Raw genomic sequence first — 20,070 nt, 5'->3', positions numbered from 1 at the left:
TAACAGTAATAAAAACGCATATCTAAAACAAATATATACAGTTTAATCAATCATGTCAGTAATTATTGCAGTAGGCTACACCGATCATTATTATCAATTATTGCAGTAATCTACAACAGATTACTTGGCTTCTCTTTGTGCCTGGTGGTGACCATAATCACATTTATTAGATTCACAGATTCAAGGTTTGGTCGCTATATTCATTATATAGCCAGTGGTGCAAAGTGCTACATCTACATGTGCTCAATACTGTACTATTTTGAGCTACTTTTACTTTACTGGGGTATTTAAAATTGTCTATACTTTTATTTCAACTCCACTACATTTCACAGACACATATTGTACTATTTAAACTTTGGCTATTTGAATAGCAGATTTACAATCTCACAACAAGTCGCATTGTGAGCTTGTAGATCAGCTATTTAAGATTAAGATAAGATTTTCATGAATTTGACATTATGTTGTGAAACGGCTGTACATTGTGCATAATGATGAGTTTTACTTTTGGTACTTTAAGTATATTTTGATGCCAATACTTTTGTACTTTTTGAATTCAGGACTTTTACTTACAGAATATTTTTACATTGCAGTATTGATACTTTTACTTAATAAAAAAGAGTACTTTTACCACCACTGCATTTCTACTGACTGTAGTTCATAACATCCCAATCGAAAACTCGGTATCCCATGAACCTTCACGGTACTGCGTCATTGACATGCGCTGCGGAAGCATGCTTTCAGTTCTGTTGTGATCCCTGTGAAGGGAACCAACGTGGCTTGAGCAAAAATATGAATGTAACAACAACGCGATCTAGCTAAACATTCACGACTGGAAACATCCATGTACCAACACTGCTAATATACATAACTAAAGCTGAATGGTCTGTAAAGTCAAGTCGCTGTTGGCAAAGCTGTGGTTTTGAATAGCTGTAATAACTAGCGTTAGCCGTGCTGTGGAGTTAGCGTTCACCAGGTTGGCCAGTCAGGTAGGTTCTGTCTTATATTGCTTGCAGCAGTGGTGGAAAAAGTACTCCGATTTTTTTTTTACTTAAGTTAAGTATCGATGCTGCAATGTAGAAATACTCTACAAGTAAAAGTCCGGAATTCAAAATGTACTTGAGTAAAAGTACAAAAGTATCGGTATCAAAATGTACTTAAAGTACTAAAAATAGAAAGTACTCATTATGCAGAATGTCCCATTTCACAAGTTTTCAAATGTATTCAATCTTTTGAAAATAGCAGATCTACAAGCTCACAATGTGCAAGCATGTGAGCTTGTAGATCTGCCATTATGAAATAGCCGAAGTATGTTTTGTAATTATAATCTACAAAGTAACGAGTAACTAAAGATTTCAAATAATTATAGTGGAGTAAAAGTATAATATTTGCCCCTGAGATGTAGTGGAGTAGAAGTAAAAGTACTGAAAACTGGAAATACAGTAAAGTAAAAACACATCAAAACTGTACTTAAGTACAATACTTGAGTAAATGTACTTAGTTACTTTACACCACTGGCTATCAGATACTATAATACAGTTATCTACATTAACGCATTACTGTACATTTACTCATTCATTTCAGGTACTGGGGAAATATGTTTCTTGAGGATGAAGAGTGGAACGATGAACCAGGTGCTCAAGCCCTGAGTAATGCTGTTCTCAGCATCACTCCGAAGTCTGAGTCTGATAACATCACAAATATTAAGGTATAATTGAATAATCATGTTAAATAATATGTTGATATTTACCAATTAAATGCTTGTTATTTGGAGTATTCAATCTGATTCTCCTCTGAACAGTCTAGGGGAGGTAAGAAGAGCCATAGGAAGATCCTGATACAAACCCTCCAGGCACTGGGATCGGTACCAGACTGGAGAAGCGATGCCCCTCAGGATGGCAGTGACAGTGAGGAAGAAACTGTGAAACCTTCTCAGAAAAAGAAGAAAAGACGCAGAATACGAAAAAAACCTGATCTGTCAGGTGAAGAGGGAGGAAATAATGGCTTAGATTTGGATGGTGAGAAGGAGAAAAAGGTTTCCAAAAAGTCAAAAAAGGACAACAAATCTGGTGAGTAATTAAAAAGTTACCTAGTATAAAGCTGATTTCATCTACGATCCTCAAAGTGTTATAAGAAAGATGTCCCTTTTATGAGAGCAGTGATGATAATGACACAGAAATTGTCTCTTCACAAGCCAAGAGAATGAAACAAACAAACAAAAAGCAAACAGGTCGCTCAGAAAAAAAGGCAGAAAATAGCAACATAGATCTAGGTAGCAATGATGAGAGAAATTCAGCCAAAACGTTTTAAGAAATATCGAAAGTCTTGTGAGAAACATACAGTATGTCAATAACATGATAACGAACAGAGCTGAATTAATGTGTATTTTGTCTTCCAGTGTCTTCAGAGGCCAAGAACACGGATGAAGTTATAGGCAAAAGTGAAGAAATGGAATCAGCTGTCAAAATGGAAGAACAGAACACAGATAAACTAAGCAGAAAGCATTGGAAAAACAAGATGAAGAACAAAAAGAAATGTAAAAATAAATTCAGCTCGAATAACCCTGAACAAGAATCAATTAAAGCAGCCATTCCAGGGCAACACAACCCAGAGGAACAACAAAAAGTGAACTCGGCTAGCAACAGCAATGAGAAAAAATTTTCTGAAACACCAGCCCAACAAAAGAAAACAGAACACAAACCACAAAAAAGGAAAACTATAGAAAAGGCCTTGACTCCCACAAAAACACCCAAATTGAAAAAAGGAATTGATGCAAAGAAATCCTCGGTGCAGGACTCGAGACATGAAGCAGCCCAACAAAAGAAAACTATAGAAAAGGCCTTGACTCCCACAAAAACACCCAAGTTGAAAAAAGGAATTGATGCAAAGAAATCCTCGGTGCAGGACTCGAAACATGAAGCAGCCCAACAAAAGAAGACGGAACGCAAACCACAAAAAAGGAAAACTATAGAAAAGGCCTTGCCTTCCACAAAAACACCCAGAGAAGATGAGCAGGTCATGATTTCAGTGGAAAAGTTGAAACAAGGAATTGATGCAAAGAAATCCTCGGTGCAAGACTTGAAACATGAAGCAGATGACGGTGATGAACAGCAAGCTTCACCCAGCAAAAGAATGAAACTGGAGTTGAGCAAAGAGCAGGTCCTCAAAAGACAGAAGTTACGGAGACTGCTCGACCAGGGCCATGGACCAGACAAAGAAGAAAATCCCGCAGAACAGAAGGATGAGAAAGAGGAGACACATGCAAAGGAAGACGTCAAGGAGGTTCAGGTAGACCACTCTACATCCCTCAGAGCCCGGATGGAGCAGCGCTTGGAAGCGGCTCGTTTCCGTTACCTTAATGAGGTTATGTATACAACGTCTAGCGGTGAAGCGAAGCGCATGTTCAAACAGGACCCTGAGGCATTTGGGGTCTACCACCGGGGCTTCACTAACCAAGTCCAGAGATGGCCATCAAATCCTGTGGATGATATCATCTCCTTCATTCGGCAAAAGTGAGACATACATATTGCAGCATCTTTTTAATAACTAATTTGGTACAATGTTTCAGATTCCATATTCTAGTCCCGTATTTGCTTATACATGTGATGTTTTTTCTCAGGCCTCCCTCTCAGGTGGTTGCAGACTTTGGTTGTGGTGACTGTAAGATTGCACTCAGTGTGAAGAACAAAGTGCATAGCTTTGACTTGGCGCCCATTTGTGACCTTGTAACTGTCTGTGACATGGCCAAAGTGAGTATGTTGACCGATGTATTTAATGACTAGTACTGCACACTGTCTCCGTTATTAAAATAAAACATACTCTCTCTCCCTTTACAGGTCCCTCTTGGAGACAACACTGTGGACATTGCTGTGTTCTGCCTTTCTCTCATGGGAACCAACCTGTGTGATTTTTTAGCAGAAGCCAATCGTGTCTTGGTGAAGGGGTAAAATATGTTTGGCTATTGTAACAATACAATTTTATTTATTTTTTACGAGTTTCTGTGCGTATAGTGTACATCTGAATAACTCTTCTGTACAATTGTTGTAGGGGTATCCTCAAAATAGCGGAAGTGGCAAGCAGATTTGACAATGTGAGAAGTTTCTTGAATGCATTGGCGAGTTTTGGTTTCAAGATGGTGTCGAAGGCAAGTAGAGATACAGGACACCAAACACTCATTGCATGCAATGGTAATTGTATTGTCTGTGGTTGTATTTTTGCTGTTTCTTAATCTATTTTAATTTTCTTTAGGATACAGAGAACACCCACTTCTACTCTTTTGAATTGGTGAAGACAGGAGATGCTCCAGCAAATATAAAGAAGTCAAGATTGGAGTTGAAGCCATGTGTCTATAAGAAAAGATGACAAATGAAAAAGAAAGCAAATTAGCAAATGATGTCATTTGTTAATGTTTTACAAAAGTACCAGTTCGAAGCGTTTTCTATAAATATAGTATTGTAAAATCAGTACTGATCACCCATTTCCCCCAGTGCCTAGATTCTGCTTTCTATGTGCAGATTTAAACAGAAGTGATTTATTAGTGATCCATGTATGACATGCTTTATGTGGGTACTTTTCTACTCATATTTCAGTAATATGAACGCATAATCTGAAACTATTGAATTTGTATTTATTTATAATACACATTTATATGGAATTATCTGCTGTCTCTTGCTAATTGATCATATGGCAAAAAATATTGTAACGTGTTAATGCATTAACAATTCATGCATTAATGCATGTGAATAATTAAAAGTGAGTAATGGGTGACCTTGGACATTGTGTTAAGGTTTTGTTTGCATTTCATACTGTTTTTGCACAGCGTCATAGTTTTGTCAATGGTTTCTTTCTAAGGTCGCGCTCCCACCGCACTTTTATTTTACCCCTGGGGCGGAATCTGCCAATGCTTTGTCAATGCAAATGCGTGGATTCATGGTCTTGCCAAGAATCCACGCATTTGCATTGACAATGCATTCGCAGATTCTGCCCCAGAGGTAAAATAAAAGTGCGGTGAGAGCGCGCCCTAAAGAAGTATTTCAGCGAGGTAGAGTTTGTCAATTGGGTTGGGTGAAATTCATTTTTGTGCATGCTCCATCGTTTTTTGTTCCATAAAAGAAAGGGGAAGAGATCAATCAAAGAAAACAAATGATCTACATATTTACTCGTATAGCTGGTGCGGTAAGTACCTGATGTAAGACCGGTGCGTGAGCATAGCAGCAGTACTGTATACTGAAGGTTATGTCAGTGGTTCTCAACCTGTGGGTCAGGACCGGGGTCCCCAGCTGACAGTGAAGTGACAATTTAAGGACTTTTAAGACCTTTTTCATACCTAAAAAAAAGTTAAGAAATGAAAAAAGACCATTGCTGCACCAAAAGTAATCAACAAACTATAGATAGGCCTGCTATCAAAACTGGTCAAACATTGGCCAAATTGTCAAATAATATAAGAATAAAAATTAGAGAATAGCTGCCAGGCATATTTTCACAATATTTATCTGTGGAACAGTCAAACAAAATGTAGTGCCTCAACTCAAATATGATTATTTTGAGGGGTCCCCAGGTCAAATATGATTATTTTGAGGGGTCTCCAGGTCAAATATGATTATTTTGGGGTGTCCCCAGTTTAAATAATTATTTTGGGGGGTCACGGCCTGAAAAGGTTGAGAACCACTGGGCTGCTGATATGCTATGGACGTTATAGGTGCAAGAAAAAATAAAGTCAGCACATTGTACATGGGATGAAGGTGCAAAGTGTCAGCGTGTGTCGACCGCGTAACCCACATAAAGTAAATTGACAATGGTATAATCCGTAGGATTAGGCACCATAGCAGGCCATGTTACACTTTACCAGAGTTAGTGCTATCTATATAGATATTGAAATTCTTTATTAGGAGTAGCCCCTTGAGATTCTTATATGTTTTACACAAATATATCAAAGGTAGGTAGGGTAAAAGATATTTTTTGTTAAAACAAAAAGCTTTTAGTTAAAAGTTTAAAGCACTGTATTCTGACTGTACTGTAACACTGTAACACTGTAATCATTGCTAGTGTCTGTTCAGTAACGGGGGTCTCCCTGTCTCTCCAGCTCTTCAGGTGGGTTGCCAATTTCTGTCAATCAGGAGAGAGTAGGCTAGGGCTACCCATTAATAAGCTCTAACTTATAGTGTTCCAGTTCCAATTTTGTGTGCTCATTTCTTTGTGTCATCACTTCCAATTTCACTTGTTTATCCTCTATAGCCTCCTGGCCGTCCTCTATTGAGAATATAGAGGTATTTAACACTTATTTTAACAAATAAAAATCACTTACCCTACCTTTAACTCAGTGCTGGTGTGACAGAGATGAGATAATCAGTGAAGATTCACATTCTGATCTGGTACTTTTTTGGTTATGAGTTAGATAATGGTTCCATATGTTGTTTGGTTACTTTATCAACTGAAATATAGCAGATGTATTTATCACTGTCATTATGACCATAGCTTTATACCTCATTTGTGTATGTATAGGCTACTCATTCACCACAAGAGGGCGGAATAACACTGCAGTTCAGTGCAGCTTGTCATTATGTTGAATGATGGAGACGCAAGTGCACTAAGTATTGTCAGATTTTTGTGCACAGTTTATACACATTGTATTACTAGTTCTGTGATGTGGCAATTGTTGCAACAGAGTAGCCTACCAGTTTAGAATTGTGTTCCCCTGTGTGCTATAAGCAACACTGTGTGGGAGTAGGCTACATATTTTATGTGTGGAGGGCCTGGAAAAAGGTGAAGGAAATGTACATACAGTAATAATACATTATAATAACTTTATTTATATAGCATTTTTTTCTTAACATTACAAAGTTCTTAGACAGACACATTAATACAGTAAAATAGGGTAAATAGAATAAAACAATAAGATAGAAAATACGTAGCCCTACAACAAAATGGAACAAACTCAAATGCAGATTTTAAAAAGTGTGTTTTCAGCTGAAATTTAAAATAAGATAAGCAATAATAAAGTAACTGTACACAGTATAAATGGTAGGTCATTCCATAACTTTGACAAATGCCTGTTCCCCCTTTGTTGCTATAGTCTTTGGAACTGAGTAGAGCTTTCCTTGATAGCAGACGCCCCTGCACACAATATACCTACATAGAATGGGACCCAAAATTGAGCCTCGGGGCAAACCACTTAAGGTTAACAAGGGAGAAAACTGAATTTATTAATTTGATAGGGAAATACCTCTTAGAAAGATAAGACCAAACCAATTTAAAGCTAGGTAATTTATTCCAACAAAACTTATATGACAAGTAAAATATTGTGATCCAAATGCCTTTCAAATTTCAAATGCCTGCAGGTACTGCAGCTATGCAAAGAAAATCTACTTGAATTAAAGTTGTCAAAATAATATTGCCTGAAACTGTTACTAGAAATGAAAAGCATAAATCTGCCTTTAGAAAAAACTGCTGCCTCAATACATAAACAAAAAACGATATCTCTTAATACCTTGTGTAAGACAGCACCAGATGTTCATTTTACATAAAATGCTTTTGAATATTGAAGAAAGACGTTTTTATGGTGTGGTACCCAAGGGACTAGCCGTCTAGAACAGGGTTGGTTTGTATGTACCGGTATGTCCCCAGAAATGTAGACCATCTGTGTCCCAACAAAATTAGACCAGTCACAGAAAACTACTCAACTCAACTGACTGACTGATACACCATTATACAACAGGTAGTTCCGACCAAGCAATCTGATTGGTTGAAATAGCTTTCTAGCCGTGCTTCAAACCAGCATCATATCACGGGCCTAATCACATTAAATAAATCACTCCGCACTGCAGTCCGCACTTGATTAGACCATATATGACACAGCTGTGCTGTGAAGTCACGCTGTGACTGTCCCACGGTAGGAAAACAAACAGACAGTACCCACCGCCGCCACCGGGCGGAGAACAAACAGCTACGCAAGATGTTGTTAATTTTGACTTATTTGGTGGACTTACTGTTGATCAATGGTTAGAAGAGAGCACACTAAATCGCCTAAAATCCTATAATAAAAGGAATAACTGGAAAAAAGTGTGCTTTATTTCAATGGTAACATCCATACTGTATAAATATCCTCCTGTGTTAAAGTAAAATTACTCCCATTTCGTTAACAGTCCAGTGTATGTTATACTTTATCGTACGAAGGTATCGCACGGCAAAAATAGCCGATCTACAAGTTCACAAGGCATCGCCATCTTGACGCGTTGTGAGCTTGTAGATCAGTTATTTTGGCCACGTAACACGATCGTACGACGGAGCATATAGCCTACTGGAATCAGCTGTGTTGATGAGACGAGAGTCAGAGAGACAGAGTGCTGCGCTGCCACAGGGACTATTTTGTCTCAGTCAAATAAACTATTCTCTTTACAGGGAAACGGATAAGCGAATTTTTTTTATTATGAATTGCCCCACAATATGAATACATTTGGATGTGTTTTGTTGGTAACTGTTGTATAATCGCAATATTACACTCGAGGGTGTGCTTTACCTTACATTATTAGCACTTCTGTGATCGCGGCGGAACTCGGCTGCGCCTCGTTCCTGACCGCATCACAGGCGTGCTAATAATGACGGTAAAGCACACCCTCTCGTGTAATATTGCTTAAATCATAGTCACCATAAAAGTAGACCAATCACAGCAAACTACACAGCTCAGGTAAGCTATATTGTTTTTCCAAGGATGGCTCGAACGCTCGTTTTTGATCCTGCATTTGTGCAATGTTTTACAACAAATGCACAACTTTTTAAATGACTTGACAACAAGTCAGGCGATCCGACAGCGAGGCCTTGAGGCTCGTGAGGTGCACCTGAGCGAGCCACTAGGCAAGCAAGTACTCGCCCCAAACAGCCGATGGCCTCATGAATCGACAGCCAATCACAGCTTAAGTCTTACCCAGCTATCCTGGGAAGAATATTGCAACAATGCTCAGTAACCAGCTAATCACAGTTCCCACCAATATAGCACAAAAACTAAAATACACAGCTCAGCTGATGCTGCTACACCTTGACAGCTCACCTCATGCCGCTCACTTTAGCACACTATCAGTGATGGTTTGTTCACAAACTGCAATCCTAGTAACTCAATGTAAGCTGGTTGTTCAAACAGTAGACGTGACATCAATGACAATGGAGTAGCTGACCAGCTGGGCATACTCTTCCCCATTTCCTTCCATCTTCTTCAGCTCCGGAGAACAAGGCGGTGACATCAAAGTAGTCAAGGCTGCAAGGGACTCCCTTTTCTAAACATAATATGTACACATACAAAGAAAAGGAGGGTAGAAGAGGAATTTAAAAGGGTTGATAACCTTAAGGGGGTGCAGTGTAAATAGTTTTGGTGACCAAATCAGAGAAACACTATACTGGGTAACAGAAGATTTAATGAGAAGATTCTTTATTTTCATGCCTTACCTTAGTTCGACCTCCGTTGTTTCGGTTACTGAAAAAATTGATTAAAAAAAATTATAATGCATTTATCATAAAATGTAATATCGTTAAGTTTCTGCATTATTACATTGCTGAAGTACTGACAAACACCTATAAGTGGCACTGTGATTCAGTCCAATAGATTAGTGTCACGCTACCTGCAAGTGTGAATGCATTATGTGACAGGAATATCAATAAAGAATTGTGGTGACCCCGGTCATCATCATTGATCTTCTGATGTCAGAAGCAGCAGCACACGTCGTGACCCCAATGACTCCAGCCATGCCCAATGAAGACATGCTCCTGTCAAAACGTGTTCCTACCATCGGTGAGGTGACGGCAAATCCCAAAATAGGTTTTCTCCTGGGGAGTCATGTTTTCTCTGTGTATGCTATCTGACTGACCTTCCCAAATTAGCTTGACAGGACCCCCCCCCCAGGAACAAGGGGATAATGGGGCAGAGGCTCACTCGCCAATGGCACCTTGACCAAATGTTCTGACCAGAGAAATAAGCCTATTGAAATAGCCTATGAACTGCTATTCTGTCACACAGTGGTTCTGCATTCACCATGTCTGCACTCAGAGTCCTGATGGTCTAGACATGTGTACATTCTTGAGAAGTTAGATGTAGCCAATCGTGGGAAGTGGAAAAACAGGAACCTCTTAATAAATAATGTCTTGGATCATTGGAGATATCCCTTATCTGGAATAATGAGACACCAATATATTATTACTTCCAACAATAGCATAAGTTAAATGTGTACTGTAATTTTAAATGTTCATTCCACAATCTGCTTCAGTATTTATCCAGCTACGACTTAACCAGATGTGGAGTTGTTGTAACGCTTACCGCAGCTTCCGTTCATCAAAGTGGCACAAAGTAACTGTATACAGATGAAGGGGAGACGGACTAGTGAAACACCTATGTGTAACACGGCTAAAACACAGACTTGTTCAAATTGAAATTTGGAACAATAAATCTGTTGTTGTCACCCCAGTGTCAGGGTGAACACACACCTGTGTCTAGACGTAGGGTTGTGGTGGCACATCATGTACCTGTCTGCGCTGCCACACTGCATCCTGTTTATGAATAGCACTGTGTGAAGCTTTGGCTTTGGTGAGCTGGGTTAACGCTTCACACATCCTGTTTTTTGACTTTGTTACATTTCACATGCCGCCTTGTCGTCATCATGTACCCATCGATAGGTCACTTGTCGAGCTGCAACCTGTCACCAGCGGTGGCATTTTACTCACCATAACATCCATAGCGTGACACCAAGTATGAGAGCGAGCGCTGTGGCTGAACATATGCCAATGATGATGACCATCGCTGCATCATGAACATGCACACAGAGCACAGAAATGGACAGATTTATTGATTAGTTATCTATAGAAATATAATTCTGTTAAGAAATATATTTCTTACTTTTATTTCTATTATGCTATATTAGTTTTGAAGCAGATTCCCATAGTAAAAGAAACATACAATCCATATACTGTACATAATATGTCATAACACTGCTGTAAGGCTAGAGCAGATAGTTATTATTCAGAACATAACATAAATTGTAGTTACTCACAATATTGCTTGTCCTCTGACACAACCTCTACTTGAATATAGAGTTTGGCTTCGTGGTGATGGAAAGAGGCAACGCAGAGGTACAGGCCTTCATCCTGCTCTGTGACTTCAGACTGGAAGACCAGAGCATCACCCTTCATCTGAACCAGCGAGCCATCATTCCTGAAACACAATGTCTGCCTTTTAATTATGTGGTAATTTGACTTGAAACATTGAAGCATCTTGGTTATCTAAATATTGGGATCCATATCAAAAGAGTCTGTGTGGATGTATGAGAGGAAGTAACTGAGGATAGTGTCGTGAAGGTCTTTTTGAGTAACTCATCCTCTCCGATAAAAGGCTTCTATGGTGCCAGTCTGTGTCATATCAATCAGGACTCCTCTTCCCTCATATAAACTCTGATGATGCCTTAATTGCACATACATTTATGGCACCACACCTATTTCATTCTCTTATTAAACACCCAAATAAAACATCACAGAGGAGATCAGCCATAACCGCAAATTAACATAAAGTAATGACATTGAAGGAAGCCACCTTTCCTCATTCATAATATACCTATAATGGCTCCTTCATAAAGCGGAGGGGTTAAGAAAACAGAACTCTGCTATATCCAGTGTTTACAAACACAATCTCATAGTGAAGAAGGGTGAGTAGAGAGGTTAAGCTATACTGCACCTTTGGCAGGTAAGGTTGTAAGCTGGCACATTGCCGCTGACATTCAGCAATAACCTCTCGCTGTGCAGATTCTTTTGGAGAACCAGTCTGTGGATCATATGCTCTCTGCCAGGGCGAGTTTGCAGTTGAGTTGTATGGTCTAGCATTCCTACATAGATGTCTAGAAGAGGGAAATCACACAGATTGGTTCAGTACAAAACAACTCACAGACATCCAGATGAGCCAAGGTAAATAAAACCATCTACATTTCCCATGGGTATTATAATGGATTTTTCATAATGCTGAGTAAGCAAGAAGTACTTATTTGCTTACTAAACATCTGAACTATAACATCTGCACGATTTAAAGTTTTCCTGTTTCTTTGGAGGATGTTTAAGGATGTGATGATAGTCCCCCACACTTACAGTATCTGGGGATATGTATTGTCCTCGTGTCCATCATCCCAGAGCGTTGCATCGCACAGGTTAGATCTTGACCCTCAAGAGCAGCCAGTGGGAACTGGTATGTCAGCCTGATGTGCAGTGTGCGTCCTTCATGCATAGACTGGACGGATGTTTGGCCTGGGCTGTTTTCAGGTAGGAGCCAGGTGAGGTTTGCCCTAACACCCTCAGCTCTGTAGTCACACTCTGCCAGCCAGATAGGGGAGTTCTGCTGTGTCACTACAGAAACACTCAGCATAGGGGACTCTGAAAAAAAGAAAGGTGGGGGGAGAGAGGAAAGACGTGAGTTTATGTGTGTGTGTGTGTGTGTGTGTGTGTGTGTGTGTGTGTGTGTGTGTGTGTGTGTGTGTGTGTGTGTGTGTGTGTGTGTGTGTGTGTGTGTGTGTGTGTGTGTGTGTGTGTGTGTGTGTGTGTGTGTGTGTGTGTGTGTGTGTGTGTGTGTGTGTGTGTGTGTGTGTGTGTGTGTGTGTGCGTGTGTGTGTGTGTGTGGGAGGGGGGTGCATAATTGTGCACAACACACATCTAGACTGCATAACGTACTCAGCAAAGGTATGTGTATCTCTCTCCTCTCTGGCTCTTCCAGACTCTGATGCTCCACCACGCAGGTCAAATTCTGGCCAGAATAAGCAGTAGATGGAAATCGTACAGTGCTAGAGACCATCACCAGGCCACTGGCTTGGATCTCACGCTGCCTAACTTCCTTCAGATGACTTGTGCTATTGTCACTGTCAGTCTCCCCGGTACGCCACGATATGGATGCTGCAGTTGCAACACTTTCCACGCGGCACTGCACCACTGCATGCTCTTCACCTCCACTCCATTCAGTGCTGTACTTTGTGGTGATGTTAGGGGGAACTATAGGGGAACACATGAACACACAGGTGAATTGTTGAGTAAACTGGATTCATGTGGAGAGAACGTGGAAAAAGAAAGCCTTATGTGGGTGCGTTGTGCGTGTGTGTGTGTGTGTGTGTGTGTGTGTGTGTGTGTGTGTGTGTGTGTGTGTGTGTGTGTGTGTGTGTGTGTGTGTGTGTGTGTGTGTGTGTGTGTGTGTGTGTGTGTGTGTGTGTGTGTGCGTGCGTGCGTGCGTTTGTTTGTGCTTGAGTTTGAGTAAACTGGATTCATATGGAGAGAACGTGAAAAAAGAAAACCTTATGTGGGTGCGTTGTGCGTGTGTGTGTGTGTGTGTGTGGGGGGGGGTGCGGACTGGCATACAGACAGAACAGAAACTGTGTTTCTAGAGTGCACAACACACATCTATAGACTGCAGAATTTGAGGATAACGTACTCAGGAAAGGTATGTGTATCTCTCTCCTCTCGGGCTCCTCCAGACTCGGATGCTCCACCACGCATGTCAAGTTCTGTCCAGAATACGCAGTAGATGGGAATCGCACAGTGCTAGTAGTAGAGACCATCACCAGGCCACTGGCTTGGATCTCACGCTGCATCTCAACTTCCTCCACGTGACTTGTGCTATTGTCTGTGTCAGTCTCCCCGGTATGCCAGGATATGCCTGCTGCAGTTGCAACACTTTCCACGTGGCACTGCACCACTGCATGCTCTTCACCTCCTCTCCATTCAGTGCTGTACTTTGTGGTGATGTTAGGGGGAACTATAGGGGAACACATGAGGTGAATTGTTGAGTAAACAGGATTCATACAGAGGAAAAAGTGGAAAAAGAAAACCATATGGTACCTTAATCTGTTAAAATAGTTCCATAACTCTAACAAAAGCATTCATAGATTTGTTCAACACACCACATAGTGGAAGTGTTATCCTCCTGTGCTGTGGCTCCTCAAACACAGGATGATCAATCACACATTGTACAGTGCGCTCCTGAGGCAAGCATGCAGGGAGGACTAGAACTGCTCTGACGGAGTGACTTCCATTATGAGAAGTGAAATTCAACCTGGAGTCATCAGCCACACCCTCTGGTAGGAGCCAGGACACATTGGCTGCAGGAGCCGCATTAGCAGCTGAGCACTCAATGACCCTGTCTACAGGTCTGTTCCACAAATCAACTGTTATTGTAGGAGGAATAAAATCTGATTGAAAGAGAGAGAGAGTGCAGAGAGGGTTCAATATCAATAATTCATCGCAATATGATGGAGGAAATTCAGAGTCATAAACATTTTAATGACAGCATTTCCTTATCTTAATGTATTGAAATTCTATATAAGCAGTCAAATTAACCGTATATACCGGTACGAGAGCTTTCACATACCTGGCTCTTCTGGTTTAACTGTGATTTCAATTTGTACCAATGCCCTGTGTCTGTGATATGAGGCTACACATTTATACAGGCCTGCATGGTGAAGACCCACAGGGCCCTGAACTGTGAGGGCACTGCCCACCACCTCCACACTCAGTGGTAAGGGCTCATCGTCTCTAGAAGGAAACACATGAACAAAACATGCAGTGTAGTTATCACAAAAGTAAATCTTAATTAAAAAATGTTTTAATTCACATAAATAAAACCTCTTGTGATCACAGGCTTTTCCTTTAAAACAAGCATTCTTGAACACGGAAATGTGTCTGCTATTGTACCTACGATACGATACGATACGATACGATACGATACGATAATACTTTATTGTCAGTTCACACTGAAATTTGTCTTGCGACCCAGCACCACCTGCCACCAAACGTTTTACCACATCCTCAGCATTTGAGGAAGTCAGTTGAAACTGTGGGCATATCTTACGGTACATATGAGTAGTATCGATACTATTTGTTTTGCAGCAGTAGCCAATGAAATCTCAGAAAGGAAACAGAAAGGAAACACCACAACAGTCAAATTGTAATAGGCCTTACTTGGTACAAGAGACTGTGTAACGGGGTGCATTTCCAATGACACGTAGACCTATACTGAAGTCCCTCTCACCCTCCATTACTTCTATGGCTTGGACTTTGTTGCTGGTGTTCACAAGCCCCGAGTGCATGAGCTGAAGTTCAGATATATCTGCAGAATAGAAAACATCTCAGTTTTCTTCTAACTCACAAGCATCAACGGGCATTCTTTCAAATGTCAAATTGCGGCAGTACTCACAGAAGGCAGGCAGTTGAAATGACCGTAACTCCCTGTGCGTTAATTTGGGATGGTCAAAAACACAGGTGATGTTGTGTCCTTCGTACAGCTGTGCAAGGAGGCGATAAGAGGTTGTTTGAACGTCTGAGCTGGTGTCATTTTCCCCTTGCAATTCTTCATCAGTGTCCACTAACAGAGCTATGGCGGTCTCAGGTCTTCCTCCAGATGCCACGCAGGTGACTGCAAAGTATTCACTCTCTTCCTCTGTAATGGCTGTAATGGTCACGTTTGGAGTAACTGTATAAATGTGAAAAATTAGGAAAGGATAAATATTTTCCTGCAGTGGATCGTGGTTCTGTTTGTAAATGAAACTGTCAAAACCGCTAATAGCAGCTTAGAGGGGGGTTCTGTAACACAGAGAGCGGGAGGCCGGATGAACCAAATGTTAGGTAAACACAGGGCCTGCAGGTCTGCAGTTTGGGTTTAAGAGAATGCTGACTTAGACTTATCACCTGTCCCATCTGCTGGCTGGGCTACGGCTGAGAGCAGATGTCGGATGCAGCTGCTGTCAGAACTAAAGCTACTAAGAGAACAGCAAGAAACCAGAAGATATGAGAGTTTATTATCGAATACATACTGTACAGTATGTGGTATTATTATTATTATTATCTAATGAAGAACGATTAGATTTGATATAATGTATCTCTGGATGAATTCATGTTTTGAATTCAATACTTTTGCACAGTATGATGTAATGCATGTATTGTCCCTGTGATATGGCCAGCTTACAGCATGCGAAGCAAATGCGAGAAATGAGGATGTTACTGTAGCAATGTGAAGTCAGCTTGGTTTAAGAAGGCATTATGAGTCCCCGTCTGGTGACTAAGCGTCATTTAGCAACTTACCGTAGGTATCCACTGCCACTGTGGTGAGTTTGGGGTTGAGTAGAGTAGGGTGTTGGACCACACATGTGACGCTGTCATGATCTTGTAGGTGGGTGGCAAAGCGGAGGATGCTGCTTATGTCATCTGGAGGATTGGTTCTGTTCAGCGTCACAGTGAAATGGTCACTGATGGGAGGAATACCATTGATGAGCCAGCTGATCTGAGGCGTAGGTCTACCGCCGACAGCAGAACACAGGACTGACTGATAGTTGGTCCCACCAACAGTCTCTTCTGTTACCAGTGTATGGATGTCAGGCCGGGCTGCATGTACATACGTATGAGTGAATGAATATGAATGAATGCACAAATTAATCTTGTAAATTTTCATGAAGGGCAGTGTTGTATGCTGCCCCTACCAAGTCCTTCACATGGGCTTACCTAAAACAGTGAGGAGCACACTGCTTGTAAATTCCTCCTCATCGGACGAAAACACACAGGTGTATTCTCCCTCTGCCTCGACGCTGGACACCGTCATTTTCACTGTGAGGTTGGTGGCAGAGGCAGGGGTAGAGAAGTCCGATCCGTGGCTGCTAAAGGTGTTGTTGTTTTTAAAACCTGCCAATATCTTATTCTTCGTTTTTATTTTACGTTTCCAAAGGGCAGAGCTGATGGGGTTCTGGCCCATATACTGACAGCTCAGGTACACAGCCTCTCCCAGGATCCCTGTGACATTATGTTCTGTCTTGACATCCGGATTTTCACCCCTATCTGAGACACAGAACAATGCAGTGTTACATGTACAGAAACCAGTAGGCCTATGCATTGGCAAAGATCAAGTGGCCCTTAATTGATTCATCACAGGTCAGACGTAAACGGTAGATTATATAAACACTGTTCATACAGTACAGCTGACAATGGCAAATGTAATTTCCGTTTAGGGAGACAAAAACACTGTTGTTCCCATTAGTGAGAGGATAGAGAATGAGTTGATAGATGTCTATTGGTTTGGCTATGAAAGGGGACTCTGTCAAGCCCATTGTCTTTCACCATTGGAGTTTTAAGCTTTGATCCACTGTCAGAGAATAGGGTATAGTCGAGAATCTATACAAACGAGCTCTATTACGTGTATTGGACAGAACAGTGCTCTATTGTAATTTTATTTATGGGCAGCAAGTAACGTCATTTCACTAAAATAAAGCAAATTGAGGTGCAAGGCTTATAATGATAATAATGGAAATAACTGATAATTTGGTAAGCGATAGATAGACTGTATCTCCCAAAAAAGGTGTGTTATATGCTCATATTCTCACTCAGACAAAATGATGTGGATGGACTCTGTTAGTGACATTTGATAAATGTGGTCTTGTCCTAGCAGTACAGATTTAATGGAGGGGTCCATTATTGTAATGAAATGAAAACAGTCCAAAAGTGATGCTCTGCTCTGTACCCAGCACTGCTCACCTTTTCCATTTTCACTGTTGAGACATCAGGCACGATGTCTCATGAGGTATCAGAGGGAAAGGGCTTTTAATAAATCCTGACAGTTTTTAACGCTTGGAGGAGGACAGTGTGTAGACTGTATGCATACCAAGGACCTCTCATCCTGTTTCCTCTGCTGTCTTTTTGTCATGGTACGCTTGAGGACACTATCTGCGCGATCAGCCCATTGAAATTGTAGCAAGGTCAACTTTTATGACATGAAAACCACATTATGTGCCAAGTGATGACTGCGTGCTCAGTAGATTGGGTTATGGAAAGATCTCAGTCACACAGTCACTCAGCAACCTACTTTAAAGTAGTCGAGTCTGCATGAACCTAACACTGACCAACATAACAGTATGAGGCTACTGGACGGGCCTTGCTGTATATTATAGCACATGGAAACAATGTGGCTAGTTTTCCGTAACCACTTGAGGAAGAAAGAGAGAGAAGGAGAAATAAATATCCTGCATGTCATGGCTTATGGGCACATAATCCATAAAGATTATTTGCTCTTACAAATGATTGCCAAAACCAAACCCAGACAAGCATGAAAAGGGCACACCTTAAGGATAGCCTACAGGGCCCCTTATCACTAAATAACAGCCAGAAATCATACAGTCATCTACAGTAACAGTGCTTCACTAGATTTACAGAGCCCAAAGGGCCACTTCTCTCACAATGAACAACCATGAAGCAGTGACAGAGAGCAGATATCTGTCAGTGTGGGTGCATTTAACAGGCAACTTTTACAAGTTTAAATTTAAAGGCCTCTATTTAATTATATAGACAAGAGACTAGAGATAAACTTGTAATCATCAGCTATAATTACAGAGACTCCCTGACCACAAAACAAATCACATTCTGAGGTATTGCCTCATTTTCAACAATAAGATAATCCATAACATTTAAATGACTAAAATGTCTTTAATAGGAGATCGCACAATGATAGCAGTCTAACAGCCAAATTACTTCTACAAATGTGTTAATGTTAATATTGTGTTGTGCTGAAACTGCAGTTTATGCTACTCTCTGTTATACAAGATGCATAACAATTTAAAATATGTTCTGCTTGCAGTTTTATTGCTTGCAGGCAATCATGATTAAACTAATCACCAAGGAAAACCATTGCACCACTGTTCATTGTGAATGCTACAGGTTAAATAAGACTTTAAGGACTAGTAAAAAAACACCCCATAAACAACACATAGTCACAGATGGATTGTAACTGCAGACTTACCCATGGATTCCAAGCAATGAGCAACGTTTAGGACAAAACCCAAGATCAACAGCCTTGAGCATCCCATGTTTGTATCAGAGGCAAACAGCATTTGCCTCTGAAACGTTGTGTGAGGGTATTTAAATAGGTGTGTACTCTGTGTACTCTGTCTGTCTGTCTGTGTGTGTCTGTGTGTGTGTGTGTGTGTGTGTGTGTGTGTGTGTGTGTGTGTGTGTGTGTGTGTGTGTGTGTGTGTGTGTGTGTGTGTGTGTGTGTGTGTGTGTGTGTGTGTGTGTGTGTGTGTGTGTGTGTGTGTGTGCGTGCGTGCGTGCGCGTCTTCTGTGTGTGTGTGCGTGCGTGTCTTCTGCGTCTTCTGTGGCTTGAGGTTAGAGGTAACATAACAGCTGACTTTGACCACATTAGTACAAACATGCATGCATGAAAAATCACACCCACTCAAAAGACCATGCATGAATGTGCTTGCTTACACATAAACACACACAAATGTACAATATAATGTGTTTTGAAACCCACGTGTCCCTTTAGCTTTTTCATATAAATAGTTGGACCCCTGACTGTATCTCAGAGTTAACATTACATTGAACACAAGAATGTCACTGTTTTCAATCTCTTCCTGCCTCTTTTCAGCGTTGAGTCACTAGGCAGGATGTATGTTCTGTTAAGTCATATACATTGGTGGAAGAACTACTCGGATTGCTTGACTTAAGTAAACGTAGCAATTCCACAATGTAGAAATACTCTGTTAAAGTAAAAGTCCTGTGTTCAAAATTGTACTTGAGTAAAAATACAAAAGTGTAAGTACTCATTATGCATTATGTCCCATTTCGCAGGTTTCTACAACAGCTATTTTCGAATAGACAAACTATAAAAAAGGGTTGATGTATTGGTTAATGTATGTTTGGTGATAATAATCTAAATCTGCAAAGCAACTAAGTTTTCAAAGTTTTCAAAATTTTGTGAGGTAAAAAGTAGTACAATATTTCTGAGATGTAATGGAGTAGAAGCATAAAGTGTTGAAAAATGTACATACACACATAAAGTGAAAGATGAGTATAATTGAGTAAATGTACTTAGTTACTTAGTTTACAGTCCACCACTGCTCATACAACGCCTTGGGAAGTTGTGAGTCCTGACCATGCATCATTCAGACCAGTTCGTCCCTCAGAGACATGCCTGTCTGCAAGCCAGCTCACTATTTCTCACGCCCTGCTGTTTGGGCAAATCAGTCACTTCTAGAGCATTGTTTTATAGTGTAATATCCCACTAATTCGGTTTACGGCTATGTTTTTGTGGCA

General features: G+C 40.7%; 2 protein-coding genes across 2 annotated transcripts; one reads left to right on the top strand and one right to left on the bottom strand.

The window, feature by feature from the left end:
- Positions 1-750: 750 nt before the first annotated feature.
- Positions 751-4,758, top strand: rrp8 (ribosomal RNA processing 8). Its single transcript, XM_080429473.1, has 8 exons — positions 751-986; positions 1,582-1,705; positions 1,799-2,066; positions 2,396-3,509; positions 3,617-3,746; positions 3,834-3,940; positions 4,045-4,141; positions 4,246-4,758. Exons 2-8 carry the CDS (start codon positions 1,595-1,597, stop codon positions 4,357-4,359), a joined length of 1,941 nt encoding a protein of 646 aa, XP_080285599.1. The 5' UTR covers positions 751-986; positions 1,582-1,594; the 3' UTR covers positions 4,360-4,758.
- Positions 4,759-6,786: 2,028 nt separating this feature from the next.
- LOC308086098 (uncharacterized protein) lies at positions 6,787-18,879 on the bottom strand. The gene is made up of 15 exons (XM_080429471.1): positions 18,776-18,879; positions 16,495-16,824; positions 16,078-16,377; positions 15,194-15,469; positions 14,959-15,106; positions 14,369-14,532; positions 13,902-14,189; positions 13,433-13,756; positions 12,685-12,999; positions 12,109-12,390; positions 11,705-11,864; positions 11,028-11,188; positions 10,702-10,777; positions 9,433-9,460; positions 6,787-9,263 (listed from the first exon to the last, which is right to left on the bottom strand). Exons 1-15 carry the CDS (start codon positions 18,864-18,866, stop codon positions 9,123-9,125), a joined length of 3,084 nt encoding a protein of 1,027 aa, XP_080285597.1. The 5' UTR covers positions 18,867-18,879; the 3' UTR covers positions 6,787-9,122.
- Between the last annotated feature and the right edge of the window lie 1,191 nt (positions 18,880-20,070).

The sequence above is a fragment of the Gymnoscopelus braueri genome (genome assembly GCF_963280865.1).
Source record: "Gymnoscopelus braueri genome assembly, chromosome: 5".
NCBI lineage: Eukaryota > Metazoa > Chordata > Actinopteri > Myctophiformes > Myctophidae > Gymnoscopelus > Gymnoscopelus braueri.
The sequence above is the reverse complement of the archived record's forward strand: the minus strand, read 5'-3'. Positions and strand labels throughout refer to the sequence as shown.

Coding starts and splice junctions, on each gene's coding strand:
- rrp8 (XM_080429473.1), top strand. CDS start 1,595: ATGTTTCTTGAGGATGAAGAGTGGAACGATGAACCAGGTGCTCAAGCC. Junction 1,706..1,798: donor ATAACATCACAAATATTAAG/GTATAATTGAAT, acceptor TCCTCTGAACAG/TCTAGGGGAGGTAAGAAGAG. Junction 3,510..3,616: donor ATCTCCTTCATTCGGCAAAA/GTGAGACATACA, acceptor GTTTTTTCTCAG/GCCTCCCTCTCAGGTGGTTG.
- LOC308086098 (XM_080429471.1), bottom strand. CDS start 18,866: ATGCTGTTTGCCTCTGATACAAACATGGGATGCTCAAGGCTGTTGATC. Junction 10,778..11,027: donor GTCAGAGGACAAGCAATATT/GTGAGTAACTAC, acceptor TTCATGATGCAG/CGATGGTCATCATCATTGGC. Junction 9,461..10,701: donor GTCACGCTATGGATGTTATG/GTGAGTAAAATG, acceptor CAATTTTTTCAG/TAACCGAAACAACGGAGGTC.